Source organism: Hemitrygon akajei, chromosome 2, assembly GCF_048418815.1.
Source record: "Hemitrygon akajei chromosome 2, sHemAka1.3, whole genome shotgun sequence".
In the NCBI taxonomy this organism is placed as follows: domain Eukaryota; kingdom Metazoa; phylum Chordata; class Chondrichthyes; order Myliobatiformes; family Dasyatidae; genus Hemitrygon; species Hemitrygon akajei.
The window spans coordinates 181375587-181397095 of record NC_133125.1 but is presented as its reverse complement, the minus strand read 5'-3'; the positions used below and the strand labels follow the sequence as shown (position 1 = coordinate 181397095).

The 21509-nt window shown below is 44.6% G+C and overlaps 1 protein-coding gene across 3 annotated transcripts in view; it reads left to right on the top strand.

The window, feature by feature from the left end:
- The window catches only part of LOC140718976 (HHIP-like protein 1), a 124865-nt gene that overhangs the window by 42367 nt on the left and 60989 nt on the right, over positions 1-21509 (top strand). For all 3 annotated transcript variants that reach the window (XM_073033295.1, XM_073033290.1, XM_073033302.1), the window contains exons 4-5: positions 6861-7189; positions 10072-10198. In XM_073033295.1, coding sequence (XP_072889396.1) covers positions 6861-7189; positions 10072-10198 — 456 coding nt within the window. The remainder of the gene's footprint in view (positions 1-6860; positions 7190-10071; positions 10199-21509) is intronic.

Below are 21509 nucleotides of genomic sequence, written 5' to 3'. Positions count from 1 at the left end.
CTGGCTAAAAACAATTCTCCTTACCTCTGTTCTAAAAGGTCGCCCTCAATTTTGATGCTGTGCGCTCTAGTTCTGGATATCCCTACCACAGGAAACATCCCCTCCACATCCACCTTATCTAGTCCTTTCAATATTCGATAGATTTCAATGAGATTCCTCCCCCCCCCCCCCCCCACCACGTTCTTCTAAATTCCAAATGCTCCTTGTATGTTAACTCCTTCATTCCTGGAATCATCCTGGTGAACCTCCTTTGAACTCTCTCCAATGACAACACGTCCTTTCTGAGATATGGGGCCCAAAACTGTTGACAATACTCCAAGTGTGGCCCGACTACCAAAATGCATTATCATACATTTCCCAACGCTGTATTCCATCTGCCACTTTTTTGCCCTTTCTTCCGATTTATTTAAGTCTTGCTGCAATTGCCTTGCTTCCTCAACATACATACCCCTCTACCAATCTTTGTATCATCTGCAAACTTTGCCATAAAGCCATCAATTCCATTATCCAAATCACTGACAAACAATGTGAAAAGTAACAGTTCCAATACTGACCCCTGAGGAGCACCACAGGTCACTGGCAGCCAATCAGAAAAGGCCCTTTTTATTTCCACTTGCAGAAGATGCCTGCAGCCCTGAAACAGTCGGCAACTCCATCCCGCAGATCTCCCAATATACATATGGCAGTTGTTCATAAGCTGGGGAGGATCTGTAATGGCAGGAGATTGCACAGAGTAATTTTGAACTGGGTCACTGTTGAAGATAGGAAATGTAACAATTTCTGTACAGTAACTTCCCACTGAAATGTAATAATTAAAGTGTCCAAATCCTTGTGAACATAAACTCCATCCGTTTACACTCAACAAAATATGCATACACTCGATGTACATAAATTTGATGTCACAAGCCTTAAAATGTGTTGATGCTGTGCTGGGGAGTCCTGAGATTGCTGATAGGAAATGGGAGAGAAAGAGTGGCCAAGAAGTGGGGAGACAGCTTCGGAAAGGAAAGAGAACTTGTGCAAAGAAGGAAGTGCAGGACCAAGGGGTTGATATGAGGGAAGTAGTGGGAAGAGGTACATGGGGGTAACAAAACAGGAGGAATAATTTGAGGGAGAAAGGGGGAAGGGAGCTAAGGGTGAGCAGGCAGAGAAAGGGACTGATTAGGAGTTGATTTTGGGGGAGCTATTGGATGGGAACCATTCTTCTCCCCTGACGTCTGTCTCAGTCTATCCGTTCTTAAGCCTTGAACTTGCATTGTGAGGTACTGGAACTTAAATCCCTTTGCCTACATGCCTGGTTTGAATTTGTGAAAATGAGGCTTATAAATATTTTTAGATGCCCAGTGGAAACATGTACCTGGAATCAATGTGGCAGGGGATTGGGGTGGAGGGGGCACAGAAATCTCTGAGTTGCTATAAATAGTTACTGTAAATCTCTGCAGTAAATAATTACATGCGGTCACGATGCAAAGAGAAAATAGTATAACCAAAAGTGAGATCCAGACACAGTCAGTAAGTCAAAAACAGAGCATGCTCTAATCCTCCTGATTCTCCCATAAGACCATAAGATATAGGAGCAGAAGTAGGCCATTCAGCCCATCGAGTCTGCTCCGTCATTCAATCATGGGCTGATCCAATTCTTCTAGTCATTCCCTCTCCCCTGCTTTCACCCCATACCCTTTGATGCCCTGGCTAATCAAGAACCTATCTATTAAGAACCTTAACTACACCCAATGACTTGGCCTCAACAGCCGCTTGTGGCAACAAATTCCACAGATTTACCATGCTCTGATTAAATTAATTTCTCGGCATCTCAGTTCTAAAAGGACATCTTTCAATTCTGAAGTTGTGCCCTCTTGTTCTAGAATCCCCTACCATGGGAAATAACTTTGCTATATCTAATCTGTTCAGGCATTTTAACATTTGGAATGTTTCTATGAGAGCCTGCCTCATTCTTCTGAACTCCAGGGAATACAGCAAGAGCTGCCAGACGTTCCTCGTACGGTAACCTTTTCATTCCTGGAATCATTCTTGCGAATCTTCTCTCAACCCTCTCCAGTGTCAGTATATCCTTTCTAAAATAAGGAGTCTGAAACTGCACATAATACTCCAAACACAAGAAAATCTGCAGACGCTGGAAATTCAAGCAACACACACAAAATGCTGGTGGAACACTGCAGGCCAGGCAGCATCTATAGGAAGAAGTACAGTCGACGTTTCAGGCCAAGACCCTTCGATGGGGCTCATCAGTCCTGACGAAGTGTGGTTTCATCACAGTGCCTTATAGAGCCTCTCCCCAGTGGGATCATCCTTCACGTGTAATATCACAGTAAAGAATTTCAGTTGATTTTATTTTTATTTTATTAATAATTCATTTTAGAATTATTGACCAAAAAATCGATCCAGTTCAGTGTTCCTTAAAAATTTCACACCCCGTGCTGTGTTTCTGTGACCTCAACTCCTCCAATTCTGGCCTCTGATTCCAGTATCTGCATTCTTGATAGAAAACATGTGGGAGAGAGAATAAATCTGCAAGGATACGGAAATAATGAATGATGGATTTATTACCCTAGGAGTTGGGAGAGACCCAGTGGGACATATGACCTTCTGAGTTAACATAAGATCCTGCTTGGCCTTTGAGCAGAGGTTCACTGAAGTAATACAGGGGCTAAAAGAATTAGGACCATTTTCCTGTATAAGCCCAGCACTCCCTCAAATTTAGATAGTTTCATGCTCATTTAGGTGATTAAAGGATTTGTTAGTATAGAGCGAGTGAAAGGATTTCCTCTGGCTGGGTGGGGACATGGAGAGGAGAGAAGGATTCCAGAACAACAGGATTTTATCTTAAAATCGGAGATGGGTTATTCAGGAGTGATGAAAGGACATCCCCTGAGATGATTTAGTAACAATCCAGCTATTGAAAATCTAAGAATTTCCTCTGTAGGTTGTCACTCAGCATGTTTGTAAGTGGAGTAAATGGTGGAGCTGCTGTCTGTCAGTGCCCGAGGCCCAGGTTCAGTCCTGACCACTGTGTGTACGGAGTCTGTACATTCTCCCCGTGACTGCATCACTTTCCTCCAGGTGCCCCTGTTTCCTGCCACATTTCAAAGATGTTTGGTTGGTAGGCTAATTGGCTAGTGTATGGGTAAGCAGTAGAATCTGGGGGGGGGCATTGATAGAAATGTGGGAAGAATATATGGGATTAATGTGTAAAGGGCCGGTTTATGGACTCGAAGGGCCTGTTCCCATGCTGTTTTAGCCCATGACTAAGTTGTGTAACTGAGCTAGGGTTACAGTAAAGAGGCACCAGAGATATCGGTGAACAAATGTGCAGAGGGAACTTCCTCTGTTTTACAGAGGGATTGAAGTGCACCCCCCCCCCCCCACCCCAGTTTTTGCTCCTTTCAAAGCAAGCCTGGCTTCCAGGATGCTTTCCTTACCCATAAGATATTGGAGCAGAATTAGGCCATTTCATCATGGCTGATGCATTTCCTTTTCTATCCTATTCTCCTGCCTTCTCTCCATAACCTTTCATGGCTTGACCAATCAAAAATATATCAACCTCTGCCAGTGACCTGGTCGCCTACAGCAACGAATCCCACAGATTTACCACCCTACGGCTAAAGAAATTTCTCCCTTTCTATCCTGAGGCTGTGCCCTTTGGTCTTAGACTCCCCCACCATAGGAAACATTCTTTCCACATCCACTCTATCGTTCAATTGGTTTCAATGAGACCCCTCCCTTATTCTTCTAAACCACAATGAGTACAGGCCCAGAGACATCAAGCGCTCGTAGTGTGTTACCCATTCATTCCTGGAGTCACTCCTGGAAGATGAGAAGATGGCGGCGCGACGCAGCGCTCAGCGGCCACTCCGGGATGAATATCTGTATCAAGTAGGATGCCGTGTACAATCCTGTTTTGATGGAGACGGACGTGAGAAGCATGGAGGAACATCGGGTGAAGCTTCTGAAATGCCTGTTTTGCTGCCGCTGCTACTGTGCGATCAAAAAATCTCCAGAGAGGAAAGCCCCAAATCTTCGACTTTGCCTGTTGCTTGGCGGCCGGGGCTGGGGTCGAAGCGTTCAGCAGAGATGGTGCTCAGTGTCGGAGGCTCGAAGTTTTCGGACAGTCTCAGAGTTGGCTGTGGTCGGGTGCTTCCAGGGTGCTGCATCGGCAAGTTTGCGGCGCTGGAGGTTCATGGCAGGAAGAATTTTTCTTCCTTCTGCCGTCTGCGTGAGATGATGGGCTATCGGGAGCTTTGAGACTTTTTTACCGTGCCCATGGTCTGCTCTTTATCAAATTACTGTATTGCTTTGCACTGTTGTAGCTATATATTATAATTATGTGGTTTTTGTCAGTTAGTCTTGGTCTGTCTTGTGTTTCTGTGATATCATACTGGAGGAACATTGTATCATTTCTTAATGCATGCATTACTAAATGACAATAAACGAGGACTGAGTGTCCTCATAATCTAATCTAATCATTCTCTTGAACCCCCTCTGAACCCTTTTCAATGTCAGCAAAACTGCTCACAATACTCCAAGTGAGACCTCACAGTGCCTTATGAAGCCTCAGCATTAGATCCTTGTTTTTATATTCAGGTCCTCTCAAAATGATTGCAAAAATTGCATTTGCCTTCCTCACCACCGACTCAGCTTGCAAATTAACCTTCAGGTTTAGGTTAACATGAAGACTCCAACGAAGAAAGTGCTTGGGAAGCTGAAAAGTTTGAAGGTAAGTAAGTTACCTGGAACCAATGGACTATACCCCTTCTTAAGAAGTGTCAGAAGAGATTGTGGAGGCATTAGTAATGATCCCTTAACAATACCTATATTCTTGAATGGTTCAGGAGGAATGGGAAATTGAAACTGTCACTTCACAGAAAGGAAGTTATAGCTCAGTTAGCTTGATGTCAATAGTTGGGAAGATATTGGAGTCCCGTATTAAGGATGAGGTTTCGGGGTACTTTGAGGCACAGGATAAAATCAGCCAAAGGCAACATGGTTTCCTTAAGGGGAAATCTTGCCTGACAAATTCATTGAAATTCTTTGAGGAAATAACAGGCAGGATAGACAAAGGGGAGTCCATGGATGTTGTTTACATGGATTTTCAGAACGCCTTCGACAAGGTGCTGCACCTGAGGCTACTTAACAAGATAATAGTCCACAGAATTATAGGAAAGATACAGGATGGATAGAGCATTGGCTGATTTGCAGGAGGCAAGGAGTGAGAATAAAGGGAGCCTTTTCTGGTTGGCTGCCAGTGACTAGTGGTGTTCCATAGGAATCTGTGTTGGGACCACTTCTTTTTACATTATATGTCAATGATTTGGATGACGGAATTGATGGCTTTGTAGCCATGTTTGAGGACAATACGAAGACAGGTGAAGTGTTGTGGAAGCAGTGTGTCTGTAGAGAATGGACAAAGAACTGGCATTTGGGATATGGTGTAGGGAAGTGTCTGGTCATGCATTTTGGTAGAAGGAAAGGTGTAGACTGTTTTCTAAATGGAGAAAATTCAAACATCCAAGGTGCAAAGGGACTTGGGAGTCCTTGCACAGGATACTGTAAAGGCTGACTTGTGGGTTATGTCTGTCGCATGGAAGGCAAATGCAATGTTGACATTCATTTCAAGAGAATATAAGAGTAAGGATTTCCAGTTGAGGCTTTATGAGGCATTGATCAGAGTGCACTTGGAATATTGTGAGCAGTTTTGGGCTCTTTACTGAAGAAAAGATGTGCTGGCATTGGCAAAGTTCCAGAGGAGATTCATGAGAATGATTCCAGGAATGAATGGGTTAACATGGGGGAAAGCATGATGGCTCTGGGCCTGTACTCACTGGAGTTTAGAAGAATGGTGGGTGGGAGGAATCCAACTGAAATCTATCAAATATTGAAAGAATATTGAATATAGAGTGAATGAGGAGATGATGTTTCCTATAGTGGGTGAGTCTAGGACCAGAGAGCACAGTTTCAAAGTATAAAAACGTTCAGTTAGAACCAAGATGAGGAAGAACTTCTTTAGCCAGAGGGTATTGAATCTGTGGAATTTGTTGTAGCAGACGGTTGTGGAGGCCAAGTCACTGCATATATTTAAAGTGGAGGTTGATGGGTTCTTGATTCACCAGGGTGTCAAAGGTTACGGGGAGAAGGCAGGAGAAGGAAAATAAGGAGTACCGTAATAAATCAGCCATGATGGAATAGCGGAACAGACTCAATGAGCCAAATGGCCTAATTCTGCCCCTGTGATTTACAGACTTATGGTCTTATTTTATTTATCACATGTACTGAACATCGAAACATTTAGTGAAATGTGTCGTTCACATTAGCAACCAACAAAACCTAAGGATGTGCTGAGGGCAGACCGTAGCATAGCCACAATGCTTGGCAGAACAACACAGAATACAACAATCAGCAAAAGAAGTCCCGTAAGTCCAGTTTGTCGCTCCCACCCACAAACGTACACAGTGTTCCAATCCCAGAACGGGCTGTGTCCAGCCCCCAGCAGGCTCACAGACTCAGAGCTCTGGAGAGGTAAATATTTAACCCATCAGGGAACTGGGGACTATGGTAACTGGCACAGGAGAGGAAGCGAGATCAACATAGGTCAGCCTTGATCATATTGAATAGCAGGGCAGGCTTGAGAGGCTGAGTGGCCTACTCATCCTATTTGCTTATGTTCTGGATCAACAGATGAGTCAGTCAGTCAGGAGATCAAGCAGACTTGAATAATATAACCCTGGCGATATACCACTGCAACACCAGCCAGTGGCAGGGACCCCATGGTGAGGAATGTGCTACTCACAGGCTTCTTGTCCATCCCCCACTCCAACCCCCTCTTCCCCATTACCCTAACACAGGTCATCATTACTGGGCAAAGTGCTGAGGATCGACGTGAACCACAACGACCACGGACCCCCGTATCGCATCCCCCCGGATAATCCGTTTGTGGGGGAACGGGCAGCGAGGCCTGAAGTCTACGCCTACGGGGTACGGAACATGTGGCGTTGTTCGGTGGACCGCGGTGACCCAGTGACCGGCGCCGGGAAGAGCCGACTGTTCTGCGGTGACGTGGGCCAGAACAAATACGAGGAGGTGGACATTATCCAGAAGGGAGGCAACTACGGTTGGCGGGCCAAGGAAGGCTTCTCCTGCTATGACAAGAAACTTTGTGCCAACTCCTCCCTCAGTGAGTCACCCTCATTCTGCCCCCATTACCTCCCTTGAACTGTGTCAACCAGTCAGTCGGATGCAGACTGGGAAACATGAGATGCTGAAGGTCTGGAAATCCAGTGCAAAATACTGTAGGAACTCAGCAGGTCAGGCGGCACCTGAGGTGGGGAATAAATAGCCGAAGTTTCGGGTCGAGACCCATCAACAGGATTAGAAAGGAAGGGGGCAGAAACCAGAATAAATTGGGAATGGCACTATTCTTGACCAGTTAGATGACTGAGTTGCCTCAGTACAGTTGTCAGCCAATGAGTGAGAGGTGGGGAATGTTTTACGAATATTGATGTCAGTATTAGCTAAGGAGTGAGAGGCAAAGGTGTTTAGGGAATATTGATATCGGTGTCAGCCAGTGAGTGAAAAGCAGGGGTAACCTTAGAGATTATTGATGTCAGGGGCTTGACAACAATACAGCAGGTACAGGCCTTTTGGCCCAAGATATTTTGTCAGTTTTTTAACCTATTTTCAAGATCAATGTAACCCTTCCATCCCAAATAGCCCTTCATTTTTCTATCATCCATGTGCCTATCAAAGGGTCTGCCTCTACCACCACCCCCCCCCCCCCCCCAGGAGTGTGTACCATGCACTTGCCACTCTCTGTGTTTAAACTCACTTTACACCGCACACTGTCGGAGCAGTGCTGCCAGGATAATCAAGGACACGACCCACTCAGCCAACACACTTTTTGTCCCTCTTCCCTCTGGGAGAAGGTTCAGGAGCTTAAAAACTCATACGGCCAGATTTGGGAACAGCTTCTTTCCAACTGTGATAAGACTGCTGAACAGATCCTGACCCGGATCTGGGCTGTACCTTCCAAATATCCAGACCTGACTTGCACTACCTTACTTTCCCTTTTCTATTTTCTATTTATGATTTATAATTTAAATTTTTATTATATTTACTATTGATTTATACTCCAGGGAGCGCGAAGCACAGAATCAAATATCGCTGTGATTGTACACTCTAATATGAATTGTTTGGCGACAATAAAGTAAAGGTTAAAAAAAACATACTTGTGATATGCCCCCTATACTTTCCTGCAATCACCCCTAAATTACCCTCTCTCAACTGAGCCATTGCTGCCTAGAAAATAACACTGGCAAAGTCTCTTCTTTGTAGGATTAATGCCTTTATTTACAAGTGACAAATACTTTAAGAACAAAGAACAATACAGCACAGTACAGGCCATTCGGCCCACAATGTTGTGCTGACCCTTAAGCCCTGCCCCCCGCCCCTATATAACCCTCCACCTTAAATTCCTCCAATTGTTTCCTTTCATGACAGGGCCAGTAATGTTCATATCTTATGGCAACTTACCCGTTCCCCTAAGTAACCCAAGGTGGAGGTACTCAAGGATAGATTGACTCTCTCCGTGACCTTCTCCCCTCACGTGAACCCCTAGATAGAGGTTGGGTGGGCAGGGGTTGTGAAGGAGGTTAAGTTGTCATCCGGCAGCCACTGATCACAAAGAATCCCTGTTGTCTTCTCCTTCATAATTCATGTTCTCAAAGATCACCCATGATTCCTAGTGATCACTGACACTGCTCTGTGTTTGTGTATGTGTAACAGTGTCTGTATGTTACTATAGGGGATAAAGAGCTCCAGAGATTCATCACCCTTTGAGAAAGGACATTTTTTACACCCCTCATTTTTAAATGCCCGGCTCCTTCTTTTGTAGCCTTATCCCCTTGTTCATCACTCTCACTGGTAAAAACATCTCAGCGTCGACCCTGTCAAATCTCCCACTTGAATAAAGTCATCCTTTATTCTTCTAAACTCCACAGGAACCAAGCCTCTTGATAGTACAGCCGTCTCCTCCCAGGAATTAGCTCAGTGAAGTTCTGAAGAAGGGGCCTCAGTCCAAAACAATAACTGTTTGTTCATTTCCATAGATGTTGCCTAACCTGCTGAGTTCTTTCAGCAGTTTGTGTGTGTTGCCTTTGGGTTTCCAGTTTCTGCAGAATCTCATGTTGTAAAGAGCCTATTTTATTGTAGACTTTCTCCTGTGTCAGATTAGCTAGGCGTCTCTCCTTTGGACTGCTTCCAATGTTACTACGTGCTTTTATTTTAGGCAAGGGGACTTAAAGTGTGCTTGATGCCCCAGGTGTGGTCTCACCAACACCCTGCATAACTGAAACAGTCTTCTCAATCTTAAACTCAAACCCTTTGTAATGTTCTTTGCCTTCTTAATGACCTGCCTGCAAATAGTCTGTGGTTTATGTACTAAAACACCTAGATCCTTTTCCATTGCTTCCTGTCATTCTCCCTCCTGTTCCCTCCTCACTCCTTCCTCCCTCCACCTCACTCTCATCTTCCTACTCGCCCTCCTACACTTCCCTCATTTCTAAATTCCTATCCTCCCACCATCACCCTCTCTCTTCTGCACAACTTCCTCTCTCATTCTGTCTCCATCCCTCTCTTTTATTTTATATCTTACTCTCTATCTTCTTTCTCTCTGTCTTTGCCACCCCTCTCCCCCACTCCCTCTTTCCCCTCAGTATCCACTCACCCGCAACCATCCTGTTCTCTCTCATTGTGGGTGTACTGTTGCGACAATATCTGTGGACTGCCTCAAACAATGCTTTTCACTGTCTATTCTGATATACATATGATAAATAAACCTGAATATCTGCCATCTGTATGCCCCTCACTCACCCCTCAACCCTCCCACCCCAGCTTTAGCCCACCCTCTCTACCCTCACACCCCCCTCTAACCCCTCCCAGTCCCCGTACTCCTCCCTCCCTGTCCCCCCTTCCTCCCCCTCAGTTCCCCCTTTTTGCCTCTCTCCCTCTTGGGTGGAGTTAACTTTTGTTGATTCTTCTTTCCTGTGTGTTGTCTTCCAGATGATGTCCTACCAATTTTCGCCTATCCTCACAAGTTGGGCAAATCGGTGACAGGTGGTTATGTCTACAGAGGCTGTGAGATGCCCAACCTCAATGGGCTTTACATCTTCGGAGACTTCATGAGCGGGTAGGTTCTCCCCAGGTCCACCGTTCACAAATGGGACCAGCACCAAGGCCCAGCTGGACCAGTCAGAGAATCACTGGAAGAGGCAATTTGGCCCATCCTGCCCATACTAGATCAAACTGGACTTTAGGTTAAGCCGAACACTGTGCTGACCCTTGTGTCATGGCTGCTGAAGAACTATCAGGACTTTACCCTTCCATTACCCCATCTCATCCAGAATGGCTACTGACTCACAACTCTAGTGACGTGGGCTCACTTCTGATCTCTGATGCTGACTGTGTGGAGTTTGCATGTGACTGTGCATTTCCTTAGGGTGCTCTGGTTTCCTCCAAAATAACATTGCCCTAGTGGGTTGGTGGATGTGAAATCTGGGATGAGGAGAGTTGATGGGAATGTGGGGAAAACAGAGGAAGGATATTAGTGGGGAATGATATTTCACTGTGAGCCAGCATAAGCACAGTAGGCTGAATAGTCTAACTCGTAAGGAAATGTGAAAACAATGGATATCAAGTGTTGTATTCATTATTGAGGGATAGTGCAGGACACACCAGTATGCCTGCATGCAGGATACTCCACAGATAATCCTGCTTGTACAGTATGTGAACCCCTAACTGTGTGGCATAGGAATAACCCTTATTAACCACCATTACTTCTTCCCTTCTTGGGGAAAAAAAATAAAAACTAGGTATGTGCTTTTTATCTATAGAACTGCATTGAAACTTTAGTCACTGGCATTGAGCGATTTAGTTCATTTTACTCATAGCATAAACATTTAAAAAATGCCAACATTATAACTGTCTTTCTCTTTGTTTTTAATGGTCTCCCTCTCTCTTTTCCCCAATTCCCTTTTTTTTTAAGAACAGCCTCATTTTGTGCAATGTTTTCAATGTCAGAACACTTTTTATAAAAAAAGGTCAGAGTAGACTGAACACTGCAGAAAAGTGAGAGGATTATTCTATCTCTTTAGTCACTTGCCCTAAGCTATTAAGCTATGGAGTATATCTCTGGTGGGACAGATAAATGACCATATCTGGTACAGGTTCCTGGAACTGTTGAAGCAGATGGAGATTCTTGACAGTTGCAGCCTCCTCGGGTAAGTGGTTCATCATAGGGATCAGGCCACTCTATTTCTTCCTCTTCCTTTCACGGACTTTGAAGGTGCACGAGTGCACGCCTGTTTCACCTGATTTCACCCTGTGATGTTCTGGTCACAAACAATCATGGTGCATGCTGCCGGACTATTGTTCCTTTGGTGAATTGGTCTGAAACCCATATAGCTTCACCACTCCTGAGCAGCGACAAAGATTTTACTTTGTGTCTGAGATTATGCATGCTCTTTATTTTCTCATGTGCTGTCTCAAAATTCCTCCTTTGTTTAAGTCTAGGAAGGGAGCTTGGAGAAAGGAAGGAAGAACGGGCAGGCTCTTTCTCAGTCTCTGGCCTATTCATAGTTCTGATGGACTAGCCATTCGCAAGAACTGTGGAGCGTTTAGCTAACTGTGCTTTGTGGGGGTCTTTTGCCTTCAGTAGGAAGCCCTTAATAGTTTTCAGTGCTCCATCAGCTTCTCCATTTTCCTGTGGATACTGTGGATTGCTTGTCTGATGTTTGAACTCATAGTCCCTAGCAAAGGCTTTGAATTCTGAGCAGCTGAATTGTGGACCATTGACCGTGTCTCTGATATTCCATGGTGAGCAAATACAGCTTTCAGATTTTTAAACATTTATTTATTTACGGGATGTGTGCTTCACCAGCTAAGCTGGCATTTATTGCCCATCCCTAGTTGCCCTTGAGAAGGTGGTGGTGAACTGCCTTCTTGAACTGCTGCAGTCCCTGAGACACAGGTACACGCACAGTGCTGTACGGGAGGGAGTTCCATGACTTTGACCCAGCCATAATGAAGGAATGGCAATATGTTTCCAAGTCAGGATGGTGAGTGACTTGGAGGGAGATTTCCAAAAGGTGGTGTTCCCAGGTATCTGCTGTTCTCGTCCTTCTAGATCATAGTGGTCATGGTTCTGGAAGGTGCAACTTTAGGAACTTTGGTGTGTTGTTGCAGTCCATCTTGTAGATAGTGCATACTGCTGCAACTGTTCATCGATGGTGGAGGGATTGGATGCTTGTAGAAGGGGTACCAATCAAGTGAGCTGCCTTGTAGTGTCAAGTTCCTTGAATGTTGATGGAACTGCACTCATCCAGATGAGTGGCGAGTATACCATTACACTCCTGACCTGAGCCATGTAGATGGTGGACAGGCTTTGTGGAATCAGGAGGTGAGTTAAATGCTGCAGGATTCCTAGCCTTTGACCCTGTCTGGTAGCCACAGTGTTTAAATGGCTAGACCAGTTCAGTTTCCTGTCAGTGGTAACCCCCCCCGCCCCGGATATTGATATTAGGAGTTCAGTGATGGTGGTGCCACTGAATGTCAAGAGATGATGGTGAGAGCCACTCTTGTTGGAGATTGTCATTGCCTGGCACTTGCGTGTCTGGAATGTTACTTGCCACTTGTTAGCCCATGCCTGGATATTATCCAGGTCCTGCTGCATTTGGGTATGACCTGAATTTCAGGTACTGTATAACTGCTACTGAGGATGTAGAGGACAGAATGGGCACCTCAACATTCCATGAGTAATAATCCACAGTGAGAAGATATTTGTCACTTTTCATCTCGAAAATGTCTGTGCCTGCAATTTGCCATGGAAAGTCTGGGAATTTTGTGGAACAGAGAGGTTCATCATGATATTTAGAACCATAGATCATTACAGCACAGAAATAGGCCTTTTGGCCCTTCTTGGCTGTGCCGAACCATTTTTCTGCCAAGTCCCACTGACCTGCACCTGGACCATATCCCTCCATACCCCTCTCATCCATGTACTTGTCCAAGTTTTTCTTAAATGTTAAAAGTGAGCCTGTATTTACCACTTCATCTGGCAACTCATTCCACACTCGCACCACTCTCTGTGTGAAGAAGCTCCTCCCCAATGTTCCCTTTAAACTTTTCCCCCTTCACCCTTAACCCATGTCCTCTGGGTTTTTTTCTCCCCTAGCCTCAGTGGAAAAAGTCTGCTTGCATTCAGTCTATCTATACCCAACATTATTTTATATACCTCTGTCAAATCTCCCCTCATTCTTCTATGCTCCAGGGAATAAAGTCCTAATCTATTCAACCTTTCTCTGCAAATCAGTTTCTCAAGTCCCGGCAACATCCTTGTAAATCTTCTGTGCACTCTTTCAACATTATTAATATCCTTCCTGTAATTTGGTGACCAAAACTGCACCTAACACTCCAAACTTGGCCTCACCAATGCCTTATACAACCTCACCATAACATTTCAACTCTTATACTCATTACTTTGATCTATAAAGGCCAATTTACCAAACACTCTCTTTACTACCCTATCTACCTGTGACACCACTTTTAGGGAATTTTGTATCTGTATTCCTAGATCCCTCTGTTCATACTGCACTCCTCAGTGCCCTACCATTTACCTTGTATGTTCTACCTTGGTTTTTCCTTCCAAAGTGCAATACAGACGACGCAATAGCCATTGCTCTACATATCGTCTTACACATACTGAAATCCCCATGACTTTGCTCTTTTGACATGCATTTTCTATTTCCCATTCTAAATTTGTACCTCACATCCTGGCTACCATTCGGAGAACTGTATATAACTCCCATCAGGGTCTTTTTACCCTTGCGGTTTCTCAGCTCCACCCACAATGATTCTATACCTTCCAATCCTATGTCATCTTTTTCTAAGGATTTGATTTCATTTTTTTCTACCAACAGACACACCGCTCCCACCTACCTGCCTGTCCTTTGATACAATGTCTATCCTTGGGTTTTAAAGTCCCAGCTACAGTCTTTCAGCCACGATTCAGTGCTGTCCACAACATCATACATGCCAGCTGTACTACAAGTTCATCTACCTTATTCCGTATACCGCAGGCATTGAAATACAACACCTTCAGTCCTGTAATCATCTCCCTTTTCGATGGTGTCCCCCTTTTACATTATAACTCATCCCACTGACTGCAATTTTGCCCTATCGTCACCCTCTACTTGCTACACACTACACACACTGCCTCTGTTTGTAAATCAACAGCCCCACCCTCAACTCTATTACTCCAGTACCCATCCACCTGCCAAATTAATTTAAACACCCCCCTGAAAAGCTTCAGGCCACAAGGATATTGGTCCCCCTCGGGTTCAGGTGTAACTCATCTCTTTTGTACCTTTCCCCAGAAGAGGTCACAATGATCCAGAAATCATGATGCTTATGTGAGAATGCTGTTCTTGGACTACAGTTCAGCATTCAACACAATAATTCTATCCAGGATCGACAGGAAGCTCAAAGACCTCGACCTTGACCCAGCCTTGTGCAGCTGGATCCTGGATTTCCTGTCAGATCGCCAGCAGGTTGTAAGAGTGGGCTCCCTCACCTCCAACCCTCTGACTCTTAACACAGGAGCCCCTCAGGGCTGTGTACTAAGTCCCCTCCTTTACTCCCTCTATACCCATGACTGTGTTGCCACCCGCAGCTCCAATCTGCTAATTAAATTTGCCGACGACACTACATTGAGTGGCCTTATCTCAAACAATAGCAAGGTGGCCTACAGGGAAGAAGTCATCTCTCTGACACAGTGGTGTCAAGAAAACAACCTCTCTCTCAGTGTTGCAAAAACAAAGGAGCTGGTTGGATTACAGGAGGAATGGAGACGGACTAACCCCTATTGACATCAATGGATCTGGGGTTGCGAGAGTAAACAGCTTTAAGTTCCTTGGCATCCTTATCACTGAGGAATTCACGTGGTCTGTACACACCAGCTGTATGGTGAAAAAGGCACAACAGCGCCTCTTTCACCTCAGACGGTTGAGGAAGTTTGGTATGAGGCCCCCAAATCCTAAGAACTTTCTACAGGGGCACAATTAAGAGCATCCTGACTGGCTGCATCACTGCCTGGTATGGGAACTGTACCTCCCTCAATCGCAGGATTCGGCAGAGAATTGTAAGGACAGCCCAGCACATCTGTAGTTGTGAACTTCCCATGATTCAGGACATTCACAAAGAGAGGTGTAAAAAGAGGGCCTGAAGGATCATTAGGGACCCAAGTCACCCCAACCACAATCTATTCCAGCTGCTACCACCTAGGAAACGGTATCGCAGCATAAAAGCCAGGGCCAACAGGCTCTGGGACAGCCTCTTCCACCAGTCATCAGACTGATGAACTCACGCTGATTTGAGTGTACTTCTATGTAACATTGGCTGCTGTATTACAAATTACTATGATTGCACATTTAGATGGAGACATAATGTAAAGATTTTTACTCATGCATATGAAGGATGTAAGAAATACAGTCAATTTAATTATTTCAATTCAATTAATTGCTGAGTTGTGTGGCTGTTGGAGATAGCTAACGAGCCTAATTTGTTTCAAGCCATGGTGAGAGGGGTTACGCACAGTACTGTATGACTTTGCTGCAGATTTAGTTCTTCTTCATCTCTGCGCAAATTTCATCCAGTTTACTCTCCGATGCAGGAAAGCTTTCATAAACCTGAGCTAAGTAGATGTTGGTATCTTCCATGGTGGCAGAGTCAGCTTCTGTCTATTCACTTTTGCATGGCATCCCTGACAGAGTGTCTAGTGTTGTGAAAGAGACAGACAGACAGACAGACATACTTTATTGATCCCAAGGGAAATTGGGTTTCGTTACAGCCGCACCAACCAAGAATAGTGAAGAAATATAGCAATATAAAACCAAAAATAATTAAATAATAATAAGTTAATCATGCCAAGTGGAATTAAGTCCAGGACCAGCCTATTGGCACAGGGTGTCTGACACTCCGAGGGAGGAGCTGTAAAGTTTGATGGCCACAGGTAGGAATGACTTCCTCTGACGCTCAGTTTTACATCTCGGTGGAATGAGTCTCTGGCTGAATGTACTCCTGTGCCTAACCAGTACATTATGGAGTAGATGGGAGTCATTGTCCAAGATGGCATGCAACTTGGACAGCATCCTCTTTTCAGACACCACCGTCAGAGAGTCCAGTTCCACACCCACAACATCACTGGCCTTACGAATAAGTTTGTTGATTCTGTTGGTGTCTGCTACCCTCAGCCTGCTGCCCCAGCACACAACAGCAAACATGATAGCACTGGCCACCACAGCCTCGTAGAACATCCTCAGCATCGTCCGGCAGATGTTAAAGGACCTTAGTCTCCTCAGGAAATAGAGACAGCTCTGACCCTTCTTGTAGACAGCCTCAGTGTTCTTTGACCAGTCCAGTTTATTGTCTATTCGTATCCCCAGGTATTTGTAATCCTGCACCATGTCCACACTGACCCCTTGGATGGAAACAGGGGTCACCGGTGCCTTAGCCCTCCTCAGGTCCACCACCAGCTCCTTAGTCTTTTTCACATTAAGCTGCAGATGATTCTGCTCGCACCATGTGACAAAGTTTCCCACCGTCGCCCTGTACTCAGCCTCATCTCCCTTGCTGATGCATCCAACTATGGCAGAGTCATCAGAAAACTTCTGAAGATGGCAAGACTCTGTTTTGTAGCTGAAGTCCGAGGTGTAGATGGTGAAGAGAAAGGGAGACAGGACAGTCCCCTGTGGAGCCCCAGTGCTGCTGACCACTCTGTCTGACACGCAGTGTTGCAAGCGCACGTACTGTGGTCTGCCAGTCAGGTAATCAATAATCTGTGACACCAGGGAAGCATCCACCTGCATCACTGTCAGTTTCTTATCCAGCAGAGCAGGGTGGATGGTGTTGAACGCACTGGAGAAGTCAAAAAACATGACCCTCACAGTGCTTGCCGGCTTGTCCAGGTGGGCGTAGACACAGTTCAGCAGGTAGACGATGGCATCCTCAACTCTTAGTTGGGGCTGATAGGTGAACTGGGGGGGGTGTCTAAGTGTGGCCTAACCAAGATTTGCTTGGGGCATTGTTCAGTATTGCATAAGCCTCATTTTGAATATTTGCAGACGTGGAGGTAAGTCATCCAAGTGTTTTGAGCTGAGGAAGATGACAAGTGGTTTGTGGTCTTTTTCAAGTTGGAATTTAGAACCTATCAGCTAGCAGCTGAGGCCTTCACAAAACCACATGAGAGCAAGCGTATCCATTTCGATTTGTGCATAAACAAACAAACAAACAAACAGGAAAATCGAGCAAACACCTGCTGCTCCAACATCTACATATCTAATAAAGGCCCCCAAGTCATTTGATTTCTCTAAACCAGGGAACTTTGAGAGATGACTCAGATGCTTTGAGAGATGCAATCTCATGCATCAAGTAAGCACACTGATAGACTGCATGAATGACAAAGCTGATGACATCATGGGTGGATCAGGTCTGACAGATGCTCAGGAAAAGGAGTACAAAGCAGTACAGGACAAATTCAAAGAATATTTCACAGGAAAGTGAAATGTGATAAATGGGAGGGCAAAATTCAATTCCAGAAAACAGGAGTCAGATGAAAGCATAAATGACTTAATCACAGAATTGTATGCCCTGTCAGACAACTGTGCATACAGAATTCTGAGAAATTAGCTCATTAGAGAAAGGATGGTTTTTGGGCTACAGTGCACCAAATTGTCAGAAACACTTTAGTTGTAAGTAAGTCTCACATTAGATAAAGCTATTACTATGGTCAGGCAGAGTGAGAACGTTCATCAGCAACAGCCAGAACTCAGACACAATAATGATGCTGAGGTAAAGCCAGATGCTGTACAAAAAGAAAGGTACAAACAGGCATGGTCAGAAAGAGGTCACAGTAGAGCTCAGCTCAAACAAAACAAACAAGTGAAACAAAGAGCAGGTAAAATGTCCAACTGCAGGAGATGCAGCAAGTCTGCTTTCCACGCCAAAGAACTCTGCCCAGCAAAAGAAGGGAAATATCACCAATGAAATAGAGTTGGCTATTATAAAAGTCAGTGTCACTTAAAAACAGTCATCAGGAAGTCAAAAAAAAGACCATGATTCAGACAAAGAGAAAGCTTTCCTTGGGGCCCTAGATTCAAATAGACAAGGTTGGTGTACTACTGTTCAGTTGCAAAATGAGGCAGTGTAGATACCGACAGATGTTACAGCCATCCCTGAATGTCTGTTCACAAAACTGATGAAGAAAACAGGTGTTAAGCTAAACCCAACAAAGAAAGTGATGGGGTCAGGGAACCATAAGCTCAGCGTGAAAGGAATATTTGCTACTTCCATCTGTAAAAATGAGAAACAGTTAAAAAAAAAAGGATGTCTATGTTGTTCAGAATCTCTTCCTACCATTACTGTGATAACATGCCATTGAGAAGCTGAACCTCTTTGCAAGGGTGGATTCACTAAACAATGCACAGGCCTGTGGTACTGAAAGAAGAGTACTTACACAACTGGGGCCAGGAGTGACACCCTACTCTCTGACCACAGTGAGGTGTATACCAGTTCAATTGATGAACAAAATCGAAGCTGAAATTGAAAGAATGGAGGTTTGACACCATAACTGGAGTGAATGGACCTACTGACTGGTGTGTGGACATTGTTTCTTTTCCCAGCTAGATGGCACAGTGACGATCTGTGTTGATCTAACAAGACTGAATAATACAGTGAGGCGGGAGAAGTTTATTCTACCCTCTGTTGAGCACACATTAGGTATACTGGGTGGAGCAAAGTTCTTCACCAAATTAGTGCAAACTCATAGTTCTGACAGATCCATTTAGCTCCCAAGTTACAGAAGCTCACAACCATTTTCACCCTACATGAATGCTCTGCCTTCGAGAAATGCCCTTTTGGCATCTCATCAGCCCTGAACTCTCTCAGATGAGGATGAACCAAATTTTGCAGGGACAGGAAGGAGTAATTTACCACATGGATGATACACTCATCTTCAGAGGTCACGTGAGGAACATGACAGAAGAGTGGAAGCTGCCTTGGAGAAACTGAAACAGGCTGGAATCATCTAAACAAAAATAAAAATATGAATTTGCAAAGTTGAAGGTGAAGTCCTTAGGCCACTGACTGTCCTCAGAGGGAGTGCACCCAGATTCAGACAGACAGGCAGAAATTCGGAACATGGAACAACCTATGAAGATAACAGAAATCCAGTTTCCTTGACATGATAAACCAACATTACCTCTCGGCTCCTAAACTCAATCCCACGATTGATGAAGGCCAATGCACCGTATGCCTTCTTGACCGCAGGGTTAACCTGCATAGCAGCTTTGAGTGTCCTATGGGCTCGGACCCCAAGATCCCTCTGATCCTCCACAATGCCAAGAGTCTTGCCATTAATGCTATATTCTGCCATCACATTTGACCTATCAAAATGAACCATCTCAGACTTATGTGGGTTGAACTCCATCTGCCACTTCTCAGCCCAGTTTTGCATCCTATCAATGTCCCACTGTAACCTCTGACAGCCCTCCATACAATCCACAACACCCTCAACCTTTGTGTCATCAGCAAATTTACTAACCCATCCCTCCACTTCCTCATCCAGGTCATTTATAAAAATCACAAAGAGTTGGGGTCCCAGAACAGATCCCTGAGGCATACCACTGGTCACCAGCCTCCACACAGAATATGAGAGTCTACAACCACTCTTTGCCTTCTGTGGGCAAGCCAGTTCTGGATCCATAAATCAATGTCCCCTTGGATCCCATGCCTCCTTACTTTCTCAATAAGCCTTGCATGGGGTACCTTATCAAATGCCTTTCTAAAATCCATATACACTCCATCTACTGCTCTGCCTCCATCAATGTGCTTAGTCACATCCTTAAAAAATTCCATCAGGCTAGTAAGGCATGACCTGCCTTTGACAAAGCCAAATTTCTAATCAAATTATGCGTCTCTAAATGTTCATAAATCCTGCCTCTCAGGTTCTTCTCCATCAACTTACCAACCACTGAAGTAAGACTCACTGGCCTATAATTTCCTGGGCTATCCCTACTCCATTTCTTGAATAAGGGTTGCTCAGTGTCTGGATATTTTTCATAGATATATGCAAACAAGAACAGTCGTACCATATATTCTTTCTTGCTGAGGATCTCACTTGGTCTGTAGCACCAGTTCATGGATGATCAACCACGTGCCTTCGTTATTGAAGTACGATGCAGAGCACACCACGACGCCAACATATAGGATACTCCACAGAAGTGTACTGATAACCTCGCTTGTACAGTACGTGTGAGTGGCTAACTGAGTGCCATAGGAATAACACTAGAAACTGCCACTACATCAAGTATATTTAAATATTCACAAGCTTAGATGCCCATGAACAGTGTTATTGCAGTGTGTATTACACCGAATTGGGTTATGTTGGTTGGGGTGACGTGGTGTCTCTGATACCCCTTCTCTGACTCTGTTTCAGTTGGAACATTGAACAGTGCCTCACATCTGTGCTGAATACAATCCCAAATTGAGCTAAATCTTTTCTGTCATATCTCTCTGTTCCTTTCATATCTATGTATCTGTCTGACAGCCTCTTAAACTCTATTGCATCTGCTTCCATCAAAGCCTCTGGCAGTCCATTCCAGTCACCTACATCAAAGTTCAAAGGAAGTTGCTGATCAAAGTACATATATGTCACCATATACATCCCTGAGGTTTGTTTTCTTGTGGGCATACTCAATAAAGCTATAATTGAATAATACACAATGGAATCAATGAAAGACTGCACCAACTTGGGCACTCAACCAGTGTGCAAAGGACAACAAGATGTTAAAATACAAAAAGAAAGAAATAATAATACTAAATAATAAACAATCTCGAGAATATGAGATAGAGAGTCCTTGAAAGTGAGTTCATAGGTTGTGGAAACATTTCAGTGATGGGTCAAGTAGAGTTGAGTGAATTTATCCCCTCTGTTCAAGAGCCTGATGGTCGAGGGATAATAACTACTGAACCTGGTGCTGTGAGTCCTGATGCTCTTGTACCTTCTTTCTAATGGCAGCAGTGGGAAGAGATAATGGCCTGGGTGGTGGGGGTCCGTGATAGATGCTGCTTTCTTGTGACAGCTTTCATGTAGATATGCACAGTGCTTTATATGCAACGGACTGGGCCGTATCAATGCATCACGCACAAAATGCTGGAGGAACTCAGCAGGCCAAGCAGCATCTATGGGGAAAAAAGTACAGTCGGCGTTTTGGGCCGAAACATTTTGTGTGTGTGTGCGTGCGTGCGTGATGCTCTCTATTACACATCTACCGAAGTTTGTCAAGGTTTTAGATGTCATGCCGAATATCCACAAACTCCTAAGGAAGTATAGTGCTGTCGTGATGGACCAAGAAGAACTGGTCCTCCAAAATAACACTGAGGAATTT